The 16613-nt window shown below is 38.7% G+C and overlaps 1 protein-coding gene across 1 annotated transcript in view; it reads left to right on the top strand.

Moving 5' to 3' along the window:
- Positions 1 to 16613, top strand: part of LOC150087120 (twitchin-like) — a 3511780-nt gene that overhangs the window by 2984375 nt on the left and 510792 nt on the right. Inside the window, 1 exon segment of the mRNA XM_090372971.1 lies at positions 15130 to 15223. Within this exon segment, the coding sequence (XP_090229097.1) occupies positions 15130 to 15223 (94 nt within the window).

Below are 16613 nucleotides of genomic sequence, written 5' to 3'. Positions count from 1 at the left end.
CAAGTGAGTGCATTGAACATTGAGGCTAATTATGAGAGCATCACTGGACTCAGGAGTGATTCCGTTGGATTGTAAAAGTGCCAATGTATCTCAAATAGATAAAGGTGGTTCTAAGAGTGAAGTGGGAAATTACCAGCCGGTTAGTCTAACTTCAGTAGTAGGGAAAATCATGGAGGCTGTGATGAAGGGTGAAATTCAGGATCACTTAGATAGAAATAGAATTCTGAAGGATACTCAGCATGGTTTTGTAAAGGGAAAATCATGGTGGTTAGCTATTTTGACAGGGTCACTCAAGAGCTGGACTTTGGGAATAATTTCGACGTTGTTTATTTGGATTTCAGCAAAGTATTTGACTCAGTTCCACCATCTGTTCCAGCTTATAAAATAACCTGAGTAGTTATTTTATAAGCTGGAACAGGTTGGAATCACAGGGAAAATCCTTAGATGGATAGCAGGGTGGCTTTAGGGCTCTGATTATTATTATTATTATTATTATTAGTGATATGGTACAAGGAAGCCTGAGGCTAATGTTGCACCAGCCATAAAAGAATTCCCGAGTTACCCTAAGAATTCCCGAGAGAGAAGTAAAAGGGAATCACCAAGAAAGAAAAGAATGATGATATCCTGCTCAGGACCCTGGGTGTGCCAAGCCCATACTCACCAGATGTGAACCCCTGTGATAAATGGTTATTCTTCTGATTGTGTTGATGTAAGAAGTGAGAATTCTCCAAGGATCAGTATTAGGACTACTGTTGTTTTCGATTTTCATAAATGACATCGATGAAAGGATAGAGGATATGATGTCTAAATTTGCAGATGATGTAAAGATTGGTAGAGTAGTTAATGATTGCCACCAAGCAAAGCTTCTTCAGAATGACCTAGATGGAATTCAGAGATGGTCAGAAAAATGGCAGCTATACTTTAATCCAGCAAAGTATAAGGTATTTCACCTGGAGAACAGTAACCCCAAAATAACCTATACATTTGGCGGAGTTGAACTAAAGCCGGTAGTGGAGGAAAGGGACTTGGGTATTACGATACGGTCAGATATGAAGTTCTTCGAGCATTGTAGACTGGTTGCAAGGAGGGCCCATGGTGTCCTCTCAATGATTTATTGAACATTTTTTCCCCAGGGGCTCATATCTGGTCAGTATGGGCTTGGCACACCCAGGGGTCCCGAGCTGGATATAATTATTCTTCTCTTTCTTGGTGATTCCCTTCTCTCTCTCTCTTGGGGGTAATTCATAATTTTATTTTTGGCTGGTGCAGCATAAGCCTCAGGCTTCCTTGCACCATATTGCTAATAATAATAATAATAATAATAAAAATAATTGCTAGTAGAGATAAGGACGTCATAATCCCTTTATATAATGCTATTGTTACACCACAAATGGAATACTGTGTTCAAGTATGGTGACTGCACCTAAAAAAAGACATTGTTCTTCTTGAAAGGGTCCAAAGATGGGTAACTTGCCTAGTGAGATTGGCAAACAAAAGGGCATCCGTATGAGGAAAGGCTTGGAATATGTGGGTTGCAGAGCTTGGAAACTAGGCACCTTAAAGGAGACTTGATTGATGTGTTTAAGGCTCTGAGAGGCATAAGCAAAATTAATAAGGACAAAATTTTCACGGTTATAAATGATTCTAGAACTAGGGGCCATAATTTCGAGTTACAGGGGAAGTTGTTTAGACTGGATTGCAGGAAGTTTTATTTTAGCCAGCGAGTTATAAATTACTGGAATAAGTTACCTACACGGGTGGTAGAGGTTGACAGTCTGGGGAAATTCAAAGGCCAGCTGGATAATTACCTAAGGGAGGAGGGAAATGCATAGATTGTCCATTTCCTTTTCTCTTATTAATTTTTATTATTGTTTTTTTATTATTGTTTTTTTTATTTTCTTCTTGTTATTATTAATTTATTTTTATTCTTATTATTTTATTTTATGTATTTTTTTTGTTATTTTATTTTATTTATTTTTTTTTTTTTTCTGGCTGGTGCAGCATAAGCCATAGGCTTCCTTGCACAATGTGGCTGTTACTAATACTAATACCGCATATTGACAGCAATAATCACACAAAAATCTAATGGGAGAAATAGTATAAAGGCTTAATTTTCGGTACTCACCTCAATTGATCTTGGTTATATCATCATATAACCAAGCTGATCAAACAGATCAGCTTGGTTATATGATGTTAAAGTGGAAAGGATTAAAACTAATTAAGAAATTTGGTAAAAATTAATAAATAGAGATGGAAACATTAAAAGATCTGTGATTGAAGGTATCCCGGGAAGAAGAAGTGCACCATCTTATTCCAGGTTGTCTTGTATAAAATATTAAAGTAACCGTTAAATGCAGCCAATAGTCGTGACGAGTGACTTTCATATAGATGTCTTTGGTTGGCAATGAAAGATGTAAGGAGGGTTACATATTTAAAGAGTTCTAATGCATTGCGAAACAAGTGGGAACCTCACACACGACAGGTTCCAGGCCCGTGAAAGATTTGTCGGAAGTTTTGTGTTCAAAACATTAAAATTAGTATAGTGGTGACACCATTCAATAACAAGTGCTTCGTATAGAAAGATTTTGTTATTGGATTTTAAAGTAATAATAGGAATTTTTTTTTTTTTTTTTTTTTGATTTGGTAGTTGTTGGCGCATCGGCTTCTGTGGCCATATTGCACCTCCCAAGGTTTTTTTTTTCAGTACTTTGATCCAAGCCCGAGGCGGGAATCGAACCCACGACCTTTGGGTTGTGGGTTCGATTACCCACTTTACCCACTCGGCTAGCCCGGTCGGCATAATAGGAATTGCTGAGTTGATTAGAGGGTTGTGGTTATGGAGGTGAACATGTTGAGTGAGTTCAGTGCTGGTGATCAGTTTTGAACCTAATATAGTGGTAACATGCGCGTGTGTTGGAAGTCTTTATTGTATCATATTTTGCGGATGTGCTTCCAATATAGCATGTGTCGCATCCTGGTTGACATTTAATTAGATAAACAATATTATTGATGTCGCTTATAGGGTAACAGTTTGTTTCTTTATATCAGTGTTGGCAAATATTTGACGAAGTTGTCGAGTGAGTCTAAGTGGAAAGGGAGGACGACACGTGTATTTTGTTTGTTATCATGGTTCGTTATTAAATCTGTGTTCGGCAACAGAAATTACATGATGAATTAGTTTTAAGGGATATTGTCTAGAAAAACACTTCTCTGTGAGATATTGGAGTTCTGTGAGTAGATCGTCATGTGAAGAACAGTATTTTATGGCATTGTGAATCTCATTATAAAGGACAGATTTTTTAATACTAAGTGGGTGGTGCGATCGGAAATGTAGGTATTTTCCTGTGTTTGTTTCTTTCCTATAGATTTTAGTTCCTAATTTTGTACCTGTTTTATATATTGTGAAGTTAAAGTAAATTAATTTTATTGTCTTTTTCTATTTCAAGAGTGTATCTGAGCCTGTCGTGAATAGTGTTGAACTTAACAAATAGATTGTCAATGGAAGATTTGTCTCCCATTAACAATACGTCTTCAGCATAGCGCATGTAGAATTTAATATCTGTGGGAAATGGTTGGAGTACTTGATTCTCAATGGTGGCTAGATAGATTTCAGATAAGGGGGCAGAGATTCCTAGTCCCATGGGGAGACCAAATGTTTGTTCAAATATTTGGTCTCGAAATCTGAAATGTCTGGCATCAAGCAAAGTAGAGGTAAGTTCAAAATGCTGTTTATACTAAGGGAAGTGCATTTGATTAAAGTATCATCAGCTATTAAGAGGTCTCGTAAGAAATTTAATGTGAAATCTAGATGTACATTAATGTATAGAGAAACGACATCGAAAGAGGCTAGTATATGTCCTTCAGAAATTGTAGTGGAGTTTATGCGTTCAAAAGCCTGATTTGTGTTGCAAACTCTAAATTTTGAGAATCTTGTGAAGGGTGATATAATTTTTATCACGAAAGTCATTGATAATTTTTATCAATAACCAAGAAGGTGGAAATCTTTCCACCTTCTTGGTTATTGGATTAATATTGGATATAATTTTTACCAAGAAGGTAGAAAGATTTTCACCTTCTTGGTAAAAATTATATCCCCACTGCCCTCACAAGATTCTCAAAATTTATAGTTTGCAGCACCAACCAGGCTTTTGAATGCATAAACTCCACTACAATTTCTGAAGGACATATACTAGCCTCTTTCGATGTTGTTTCCCTATACACTAAATTCCTTCTAGATTTCACATTAAATTCCTTACGAGAACTCGTAATACACGTGTCGTTCTCCCTTTCCACTATAGACTCGCTCGACAACATCAAATATTTGCCAACACTGATATAACTCTAACATTTTCTTCGTATAATAAATTAGGATCTATGTTTAATGCCTATAAAGAAACACACTGCTACCCTATAAGCGACATTAATAATATTGTTTATCTAATTAAATGTCAACCAGGATGCGACGCATCCTATATCGAAAGCACATCTGCAAAATATGGTACAATAAAGATTTCCAACACACGTGCATATTACCACTATATTAGTTTCAAAACTGATCATGCCAGCACTGCACTCACTCGACACGTTCACCTCCATAACCAAAACCCTCTAATCGACTCAGCCGTTCCTATTATTACTTTAAAATCCAATAACAAAATCTTTCTATACGAAGCACGTGTTATCACAACTATACTAATTTTAATGTTTTGAACACAAAACTTCCGACAAATCGTTCACTGGCCTGGAACCTGTTGTGCGTGAGGTTCCCACGTGGTTCGCAATGCATCAAGGGAAATCAGGACTCTTTAAATATGTAACCCTCCTTACATCTTTCATTGCCAACCGAAGACGTCTATACAAAAGTCACTCGTCACGACTATTGGCCGCATTTAACCTTCACTTTAATATTTTATACAGGACAACCAGGAATAAGATGGGGCCCTTCTTCCCGGGCCCCTCGACGTGGGCACCTGTACGTGGTGAGGGGACATCCCAGTGATGCTGCTAGGCTTCCAGATTAGCATCACTGGGATCTAATGCCCATACCTTGGTTCCAGGGTTACATATTTGGAATCCGGCGTGTGCAGCTGTGCGCCGTGACCCTTGGAATTCGGAAAGGGGGATCCTGGTGGTTGAGGGGCCCAGCCTTAATACACCACTTAGGCCCCTGCTTTGACAAGACGGGTGGTCCCGGACCGGCCCGACTGGGATCAATCAGCGGGTGATTCTTACTGCTAGGGTCAACTGCATTCCAATAAGTTTTCCTCCCTTTGGTCCTGGGATGGGATCAAGGCTTATTGGAAATGTGGGTATGGTGCTCCTGAGCTAACTTGGTGTCCCATTCATGTACGCAGTACCTGCTAGTTCACGAGGGGGAATCCCCTCGTAGGGCTCCGTGGTGGGTGAGGTACTTAGGGCATCTGAAATTTTTATTTTACTCCCATGAGTAATTTAAATCCAATTTCTTCTGGGGCCCCAACAAGGTCCCTACCTAATCGATCAGATGAGAATGACACCAATTCTGCCAAAAGAGCCAGAACTGAGGATAAAACACCATCTATAACACCACTTTTCCTCATTCTCCATTCTACCAGAGAGCAGTCAATTGGGAAGATGTCATCCTTCTTCATCCAGAAAGGATTAGAAGGGTTGGCAGGATCACCAAAATCGGTAAAACGGCTGCGTTCTGGCAATCTTTTAGTTGAAGCTTCAAGTACCAAGCAAGCAGAAAGAATCCTGAATGCGACATCCATATGGGGAATACCGATCAGGGTAACATCCCACAAAACTTTGAACTCTTCACGAGGTGTCATTTCAGAGTGGGATCTTCTTCATGTCTCTGAAGAAGAGATCTGCTCTGAACTAAAAGACCAAGGAGTGACGGCTGTCAAGAAAATATCAATGCGGAAGGATGGGAATCTCGTCCCTACCTGAGTTCTCATCCTAACATTTAACACCCCGCGGCCTCCAAGTTCCATTAAGGCAGGCTACTTAAACTGCCCAGTGAGGCTTTACATCCCAAACCCACTGAGGTGTTTTAGATATCAGAAATACGGCCATTCACAAACAGCTTGTCATGGTAATCCTGCCTGTGCTCGATGTGGTACGAAAGACCACAAGAGCAAAGAATGTTCAGCTTCCAAGCCAATTTTTATAAATTGCCAAGGAGAGCACCCTGCCTATTCTAGAGCATGCCAGAGGTGGAAGGACGAGAAAGAAATTCAAAAAATAAAAACAGAGCTGAACATATCCTATCAGGAGGCCAGAAAACACATTCAACCAATAAATAGCGGGAAACTTTCATACGCCCAGAAGGTTTCTGCGAAGTGCACCATCGGTACACAAACTGAGATGACTGTACCGCCAAAAGAGTCATTTACTCCGATTGCACGCTATTTATTGCGTTCACAAAAGCCCAGCCAAAAAACACAGTCAGCTGCCACTCCTATTTCCGTACCTCCTAATGTGCCACCACTACCAAAACCAAGTGGTAAAGAAAAGATGCAAATATCGGAAGAGTCACCTGCAATACAACAAACATATGTCGAGGATAAGGAGGTATCGGATGAACCAGTCCTCGAAATCTTTGCAGAAGAAGATATGGACACAGGCCAATGACCTGTGTTTCCAAAGAAAGATAAAGCCAGGAATGAGAAAATGAAGCCCTCAGCCCTTCGGAAACCACCTGATGGACCCAACAAATCCAAATAATGGGTAAGTTTAAATTTCTACAATGGAATTGTCGTGGATTCCGTCGAAATAGTGACGACATCAAGGCGCTCCTGAGTAAGCATGAGCCTACTTGCTTTTGCTTACAGGAGACGTATTTAAAGGCAAATAAGGACCCATACTTCCGTTACTTTTTAGTTATTCGAAAAGACAGAGATGCGGATGGACCTGCCCAAGGAGGAGTCGCCATCCTTGTGGGTAACCACACCCCATTTCAAGCTACACCACTTACCACCAACTTAGAGGCTGTAGCAGTTCAAGTTACTGTAGGGTTTGTCTTAACTGTTTGTTCCATCTATTTGCCACCTGGGAACGACATCCCCCAGGCAGACCTTGATGATCTCATTAGACAATTGCTGCCCCCTTTTTTGTTACTAGGGGATTTTAATGGACACAGTACTCTGTGGGGTAGTGCCGACATCAATGGAACGGGTCGGACTATAGTGCACATGCTTGAAAACAATGACCCGGCCCTGCTAAATATTGGACTTAGCACATTTTGCCACATGCCTACCCGTACTTTTACCGCGATCGATCTCTCTATATGCTTGCCCTCTCTCCTTCCCGTTTGTACATGGGAGGTTGAAGACAACATTTATGGCAGTGACCACTTCCACGTGATATCCACCCTTTGCAAAGGGAGACCATGCCACCCGTCTAGGATGCCACGGTGGAAGATCGGTCACGCTGACTTGAATGCCTTCAAAGATCTAGCATCATTAGATATCAACACAGTCAGCAAGAAATCGATTAATGACGCGGTAAAGTACATTACAGACACTGTTGTCCAAGCAGCCGCAATTGCAATTCCAAAGACTTCGTCTCGGTTTCCACCATTTCCAACCCATGGTGGAATTCTAATTGCACTGCAGCAAGAAAGTCTCAAAACAAGGCGTGGGGTATTTTTCGCCTGTACCCCACCAAAGATAACTTAATAATATTCAAATGTGCACGAGCTAAAGCACGTTACGAAAGACATCAGAGTCAGAAGGAATCTTGGATCAAATTCACATCTTCTGACAACCAGGCTTCATCATCTAAGCTTGTCTGGGATAAAGTCCGGAAAATGAAGGGGAGATACACATCACACCCTTCCTCGATCCTGGAGCATAATGGATGTGCAATTGCAGACCAAACTGCAATTGCAAACACTCTTGGGGAGACATTTGCTAAAGTGTCTGCCAAAACATCTTACCACCCTGAGTTTCTGGCCGAAAGGCAACATTTGAACGAAATGCCGAAAGGCAACATTTGAAATTGCAATCAAAGAACTGTGAAGAATACAATCAACCCTTCACAGAATGGGAAATGAAAGCTGCACTATCCCAGGCAAGTGCCATAGGGCCAGATGACATCCATTATGAGATGATTAAACATCTTTCGTCTGAATCTCTGGATCAGTTGTTCTGTTTGTACAACAGAGTTTATCTTGAAGATGAATTTCCAGACTCCTGGCATAAGGCAATCGTGCTTGCCTTTCCAAAGCCAGGAAAAGATCCAAAATTTCCGAGTAATTGCCGTCCAATTGCTCTGACAAGCTGCATGTGCAAGATCTTGGAAAGGATGGTGAATGCCCGTCTCATGTGGTATTTAGAAGCGAATGACCTCCTTTCCAAAGTTCAATGTGGTTTCCAAAGGAACAGATCAACACTTGACCATCTTATAAGACTTGCAACATCTATCCGAGATGCTTTCCTTAAACACGAACACCTGGTGTAAATTTTCCTTGATATCGAAAAAGTGTACGAAACGGCTTGTAGATTTGGAATCTTAAAGGATATCTATGATCTGGGTCTGAGGGGCCATCTAGCCCTCTTCATTAAAAATTTTTTATTGAACCGGTCATTCCAAGTTCGTGTCGGCTCTGTTCTCTCTCAATCTTTTTGTCAAGAGGAGGAGTCCCCTAAGGGTCAGTGTTAAGTGTTACGTTTTTCGCTATCAAAGTTAATTCTATTACCGAACAACTTCCTCCAACTGTAAATAGCACCCTCTTTATTAATGATTTTACCATCTTCTGTCAGTCATGCAACATGAGGGTTATTGAACGACAATTGCAGCATGCCATTGGCCATGTCAAAACTTGAGCAATGGCTAATGGTTTCAGGCTGTCACCTCAGAAGACCGTCTGCGTACACTTTTGTCGCAAACGGAACCTTCACCCTGAACCAGAACTCAAACTCGGACAACACATCATTCCAGTAGTACCTGAGACAAAATTCTTGGGTCTCACATTCGATAAGAAGTTGACATTTTTACCACATATCCGTCAACTGCGAACAAAGTGCATGAGGGGATTGAATCTCCTTCGTGCTATCTCCTCAAATAAATAGGAGGCAGACCGGTGCGCTTTACTCTGCCTTTATCGTGCGCTTGTTTGTTCAAAATTAGACTATGGGTCCCAAGTGTACGCATCGGCTAGAAATAGTACTACGGTGGCTAGACCCACTCCACCATCAAGCGATCCGTGCTGCTACTGGAGCATTCAGAACATCTCCTGTCCAGAGTTTATACGTCGAAGCCGGTGAACCACCACTATTGCTCCGACGAAAGCAATTGTCGCTAAAATATACTTTTAAACTAAAATCCCTGCCAGACAACCCAACGTGGACTTGCATTTTTGAGCCATGATGGGAAACGCTTTATAAAACCCATCAGACTGCTAACCGATCCTTTGGCATCCGTGTTCATGAGCTTCTCAGAGAGCTCAATATCACGGTAGACAATGTTGCCCAGTCACCAAGGCATCTACTTCCACCCTGGCATGCTTGCTTACCATCGTGTGACTTCTCCATTAAAAGTTGGGGTGAGTCCATAACTCCCTCCTCTGTCTACCAACAACTCTATGCTGCCCACCGATCCGATTACTCTGATTTTTTGCCTGTGTTTACTGATGGCTCGAAGTCAGAGTTGTCTGTAGGATCTGCTGCTGTCTTTCCAGATAGTACTATATCTGGGAATATTTCCCACAAATGCAGCATATATACAGCTGAGTTGTATGCTATAGAGCTAGCCTTGGACCACATTAAAACCCGTACGCACCAAAGATGTATGGTGTACACTGACTCTTCAAGTACACTGCAGGTTTTATCGGGGATGAGGTATAATCCTCATCCAATTGTGACCCCGGATTCAGCAGACGTTACATTCCCTGTTTGAGTGTTCATTCGATATCCGTTTCTGCTATATCCCAAGCCACATTGGGATCGGGGGAAATGAACTGGCAGATGCTGTGGCCAGACCACCAGAACCCCACAACACTTATTGCCTGTTAGTCCCCTATACAGACTACAGGCAGCTAATACAAGATAAATTACATTCTCAATGGCAACAATCTTGGCATGAGCAAGTCACAAACAAGCTCTATCAGATAAAGCCTATAATCCGACATTGGCAGTCTAGTCTGCACAGGAACCACAAAGAGGAAGTTGTTCTAGCTTGTCTCCGCATGGGACACAGTCATCTTACACGTGCTTTTCTGCTGAGGGTAGATGACTGTCCTATGTGTGAGAACTGCAGCACCATTTTAACTATTCATCACATTTTAACCGTGTGTCCACGTTTCAGACACGAACGTGATTTATATTTTACAATTTTTAGTCATCCGGCTGAGCCTTATACACTCAGTCAGATTTTATCTGACAATGACCATGTGTCTGCTGTTTTTAGCTTTTTAAAATCAATAAACGTTTTTGCTCGTATACAAAATTTACATTTTATTGTGATTTTCTATTGATTTATCTTTTATACCTTTTATACGTTTGTTATATATTTTGACATAGTGACCTAACTAATTAGGTCACTGAAAGTTTAAAATTTTTTATATATGACCTGGTCTTAGCACATTATAGCCTTAGTTGCTAATGCACCAATAAAATCAAACCAACCAACCAACCTTCTTCCCAGGCTACCTTTAATCACAGATCTTTTAATGTTTCCGTCTCTATTTATTAATTTTTACCAAATTTCTTAATTAGTTTTAATCCTTTCCACTTTAACATCATATATCTAAGCAGATCAATTGAGGTGAGTACCGAAAATTAAGCCTCTATGCTATTTCTCCCATTAGTCTGATTCTTATATTGTACTTTAAGAGATTCTATCAATCACCAAAATCTCACAAAAAACATACCAACTTTGTTGTAACAGATTGAAGGTAGTGGAGAATGAAAAAGATTGTAGGGAGGGGGGTAATTATGCAAACAGACTATTATTAGCTCATAAAGATATTATATTAGCTCATGAAGGCTATTATTAGCTCAATGGTATAATATATATATAGGAATTTTGTCAGCAGGGATAAAGAGGTGATTATCTTGTTGTATAAGGCATTGTAGATCTGGAAGCCTCATTTTAGGATGTGGAACCATTGGAACTGATGTAGAAAAGAGCAACAAGAAAGTCTCTTACCAAGAAAGGTAAGTGACTTCATTTCTGCAAATTGCTGGCTGGAGATTTAGGTATCTGCAAAGAGATCCAGTTGAGATGTGTAAGGGTTTGAATGTATTGAGTAAGCTCAGTGCTAATGGCATTATTCATCCTACACACACATGAGGAGGCATAAATTCAAATCAAGGGAGAATGATTGCAGGATAGATGTGCAGATGTTTACCTTCAGCCAGCAGATATTTCACTGTTAGAACAGACTTCCATTTTCAAGGAAGAACTGGACAAACTGTTAGGATGGACAGGTCATGGGGGAAAAATTTTTTTTTTCTTTTGGCTGATGCATGTTTAGATGATTGCTTTCTTGCATCATATTAATATTATATACTAATAATATATCTAACCCCGGGGCTCACATCTAGTGAGTATGGGCTTGGCACACCCAGGGTCCCGAGCTGGATATCATCATTCTTCTCTTTCTTGGTGATTCCTTTCTACTTCTGATTCTCTCTCTCTCTCTCTCTCTCTCTCTCTCTCTCTCTCTCTCTCTCTCTCTCTCTCTCTCTCTCTCTCTCTCTCAGGGTAACTTGGGAATTTTTTTTTTTTTTTTTATTTTGGCTGGTGCAGCATAAACCTCTGGCTTCCTTGCACCATATGGCTAATAATAATAATAATAATATTAGTCTAGTAATATTAATACAAATTGACAGTTAGATCCTCATAAATAAATTATCAAGATCTGAATAATCACTGTATGCGCTGAAGCCCTAGCCATCAATAACACTCATATGTTTTTTTAACAACACTTTTGCCATCCGATTTTAGAACAGAATAATCAGTGAAATATTTCTATGCATACTACATTTGTTATTTAAAAGTTAATTTATTTAGCCATATTGAAATGTGCTATACAGTTAGGTAACAAGTAGCAGTAGTAGTAATGGAGGATTATGATGCAAGAAAGCAAGTGCATCAGCCAAAAAAAAAAAAAACTAATTTCACACATCCATTCCCTCTAAAAGTTTGTCCAGGTCCTCCTTGAATTTATTTAAGCTATCAACTTCCACAACAACAGATGGAAGTTTGTACCACCCGCTGGCTAAAGGCAAATTTTCACACATCTATTCTACAACTGTCTTATACACCTCATACACTGGCCTTATACACCTCAATCAGACCACCTCACAGGTGCCTGGTCTCCAGCCACTTCAAGTTGCAGAACTTAAGCCTTTCTTGGTAAGAGGACTCCTTTGTTCCCTTCACCAATCTTGTTGCCCTTATCTGTACATGCTCATGCAACTCTGCATCCTTCCTAAAATGAGGCTTCCAGACCTGTGCGCAGTACTCAAGACATGGCCTGACCATTGCCTTATACAAAGGGATAATCACCTCCTTTTCCCTACTAGCAAAATTCCTGTATATCATTGACAATACCCCATGACCTGCTATGGCAGCCTGTCTGCATTTCTAAGAAAACTTTATATCTGACTGCACAATTACTCCCAGTAGTACCACACAGTTGGTATGTTACTTCTACCCATATGCAGTACTTTTCATTTGTCAATGTTAAATTTCAGTTGCCACTTCTCAGCCCATCTGCCCAAATTTTGTAGATCCTGTTGCAGTAACACACTACCATTACTGCCATTAACAACCCTGCCAACCTTTGTAAAATAAGACTAAATAAACCAACTTTCATGGTTTAGAGCAAAAAATTTCATGGAAAACCACCACATAATGTACTTTCCTAATTACGTTAATAAGCAGTCTTATCATCATCAAAATTCTGGACAATTAGATTCTTACCTGTAACCTTTAGAGCCAACTGCATATGCTCTCTTTTTTGTCGTTTTTATTTTTTCTTTTGTTTTTCTGTTTCTACCCACCATTTTAAGCAAACCCTTTGGCTAACCATTAAAGTGGACCTTTACTGTAAAGAAAAACTGTACAACTACATTTTCTGGTTTTTTTTGAATTTTCAAAGTGGACTTCTAATATGAAAGATTTTAATTTTTAGTTGCTATGGTTTTGATCGTTTTAATTTTTTTTATTTTAATATTATATGGTTTCTTTTGAATTATTTTAATTAATTTTATATAAGAACTGCTAAGTATGTATTAGCAGTTCTTTTATATTAACACTGACAAAATTATAAAACTATTTCATAATTTTGTCAGATATTTATATAACAAAGTTTTGACTGCAACAATGATGTTATCGGAATATTTAAAAGCATTTGCCAGTAGATATTCATATTACTGAATATCTCATTGGTAAAAATTTTTAGGAGTGGAGGGATGGCTGACTGGTTTTTTTTTATTATTATTATTATTAATAGCCATATGGTGCGGGGAAGCCTGAGGCTTATGCTGCACCAGGAAACAAAAAAGTTGCCGAGTTACCCTGAGAGAGAGAGAGAGAGAGAGAGCGAGAGAGAGAGAGAGAGAGAGAGTCAAAAGTAGAAGGGAATTACCAAGAAAGAGAAGAATGATGATATCCAGCTCAGGACCCTGGGTGTGCCAATCCCATACTCACCAGATGTGAGCCCCCTGGGGTTTTTTTTTGTATAATAGTGACCAGGATTATAAATCCTCTCTACAATGCTCTGTTATTATTATTATTATTAGCCATATGGTGCAAGGAGGTTAGAGGCTTATGCTGCACCAGCCAAAAAAAAATTCCCAAGTTACCCTGAGAGAGAGAGAGAGAGAGAGAGAGAGAGTCAGAAGTAGAAAGGAATCACCAAGAAAGAGAAGAATGATGATATCCAGCTCAGGACCCTGGGTGTGCCAAGCCCATACTCACAAGATGTGAGTCCCTGGGTATAATTCACATATCACAGTTGCATATCATTAAATAAACCTGTCTGTTTTGTTTCAGTGTCATCAAAAAGAATAAACTAATTTTAATTTAAATGTCAATTTCTACCTGCTTCTTGAAAATAATTCAGTATTACCATATTATCTATAGAAAAAGACATGCTGGTCTATAAGATGCAACCATGGTTAGAAAGAAAATTTTAGGAAAAAATATTTTATTGCATAGATTTAAAAAACACAAATTCACAAGTTCTAAACAAATATTAACAACACTTTTACAACATATGGAATGCCAAACTACCTGTGTCTGATGGAATTTAGCCAATGGCATGATTATATTAATCTGTCTGCCTGTTTTCTTTTGATGTGATTACTTCCTTGCTACTAAGGGCATTGTCAATTCCTCATTTTTTAAAAGCCTGGGAAACTGTTTTCAGCATTCATCAACTCCCAGAAATTCTTAATTCATTCCTACACACCTGAGAAATTGTTGGTTACTTCATTCAACCTGTTGTTGCAAAATTGTGATTTGATTCATTCATTCATTGATCCACTTCTCACTCATGAATTATTTAAAAAATTAGTTAATTGAGATGACCAATGGCTACAGTTGGCTTTTGTTGGCTTCTAAATTAAACTGGGCCTAATGAATGAGGGCCTAATGAAGGCTAATAAAGCCCTTTGGAATTACAGTTAATTGCATGTTTAATTTTTAACATTTTTTTTTTTTTTTATTCTGTTATGTGTGATAAGAACTTGCACACATTGACAGAGCTAGATTTCTTTTTTTTTTTTTCAGAATGTCATCTGGATATTTACCTTACTTTCTCTTTTAAGTGAAGATACAATGGATAAAATAAAATTAAAAAAATAATAAAAGATAGGTAAAGATAAAAGCATCACTGCATGCACTCCATATAACTTTGGACCATAAAATGTGAGGGACTTTTAGGCAACATTTTCCAGCAGAAAAAACTGCATGTTAGTGTCTGAAAAATATGATATATTTATAATTTTCCTGATTGTTATTCAGATTTTTTGCTTTCACATATGTGAACTTAATGTACCTTACTTAAAAACAGACTACATTATTTGCATGTCTTCTGAACTTTATTGTCTTTTTATATTGATGAAACTACTATGTCAGATGATATATACCATTTCAAAATTCTGATCTTATTTAAATTACATTATGCAGTATTTGACATCTATGAAAAGTATATTCCACAACCCGTGGACATCAAGGCAACTAGCGTGTATGACTACTATGATATTCTGGAAGAAATTGGAGTGTAAGTTGAATTTTCCCTTAGTTTTTTCAGATGAATAACTGTAATTACACAGAACAAAAACACAATTTTGTTTTCTCTGTTAAAAAGAAATTTAAATTTGGCTGTCTCATAAATTTATTTGTAATTAATAATTTAACAAATTAAATATAAAATGTTTTTGTTTGCATTTGTTTTTTTTTTTTTTTCATGTAACTTATATCTGTAGGTTCTCTGATCAGCAAAAGATATTTGGATATGTTGGGTGTTAATTAGAGAAGGATATTTGGATATATTGACTATTGATCAGAGAAAAGTATTCAATGTGTTGGCCAGCATATTTAGATCCCACCTTACCCGGTGGTACTTTTCTGTATCAGACATCCCTGATGAAACTTTTCACCATGTTATCAAGTGTCAAGAATACTGTAAATGTTGAATCCCACCATAATATCCTTCATAATCTCAAAAGACAACCCATACTCATGATAGAGACGAGTTGTAATCCACATTCAAATACTCATGAGTATGAGTATTTGAATGTGAGACGTATACTCATTGTTACTAATAGGCTCACCACTGTGAAGGAGCCAGCAGAGAATTTGCTTATCACTGAACAACTGGATATCAGTTCCATCAGCATTTTAGACTCCCTAGTGCTAGCCTTAGCAATCTGGAACAAAATATAAGAAAGAATAGTTCTGACAGTGAGCTAGATGATTTTGTAATAACTGAGAGCAGTGTGGAAGGGAAATTGTTGATGATAAACATAAGAAAGGCACCTGGGGTCAGTGGCATAGCTAGAGGGGGGCAGAGGGGGTGGTCCACCCCGGGCAGCACTTTTTTGGGGCGGCACTTTTCACATGGGCGCCTCCGTAGCCAGGTGGGAAGGAGCTGCAGTGCGTAGCACACGCTTCTTGATTAGACCGGGGTTCGAGCCCGTCACCACCAAATACGGAGGATGCGGAAAGGTCAGGGAATGACCACCGCATATCCTGGAGCAATATGGCCTTAGTTGCTAATGCTCCTAAAAACCAAAACAAAACAAAAAACTTTTCACGAGAGACAATTTTATTTTTCGACGATTCTTTTATTTATGTTAACTTAGTAATTTTTATTACTTAATTAATAATTAGTTTTTAACAACTATACTTACAACTAAAAGAAAGAAAATATAAATATAACAAAATGGTTACATTTCCCTATCATGCTATAATTCAAATTCTTAAAAATAAAACAATAAAATGCATGGCACGGTGATTTCTTTATTGGTTTATTGCTTATACTGCAGCAGCTGCGTCTCAGCAGTGGCATCGCACAGTCAGTACACATTTGCGAAAACATATTGTTTTTTTTTTTCTTCTAATTTTGAGTATAACTAAGGCCATCGACAGAATTTTAGGGCCCCTGTAAT

Source organism: Mastigoproctus giganteus, chromosome 4, assembly GCF_048544385.1.
Source record: "Mastigoproctus giganteus isolate SK-2022 chromosome 4, ASM4854438v1, whole genome shotgun sequence".
Taxonomy (NCBI): Eukaryota; Metazoa; Arthropoda; class Arachnida; order Uropygi; family Thelyphonidae; genus Mastigoproctus; species Mastigoproctus giganteus.
This window is presented reverse-complemented; position numbering and strand designations above follow the sequence as displayed.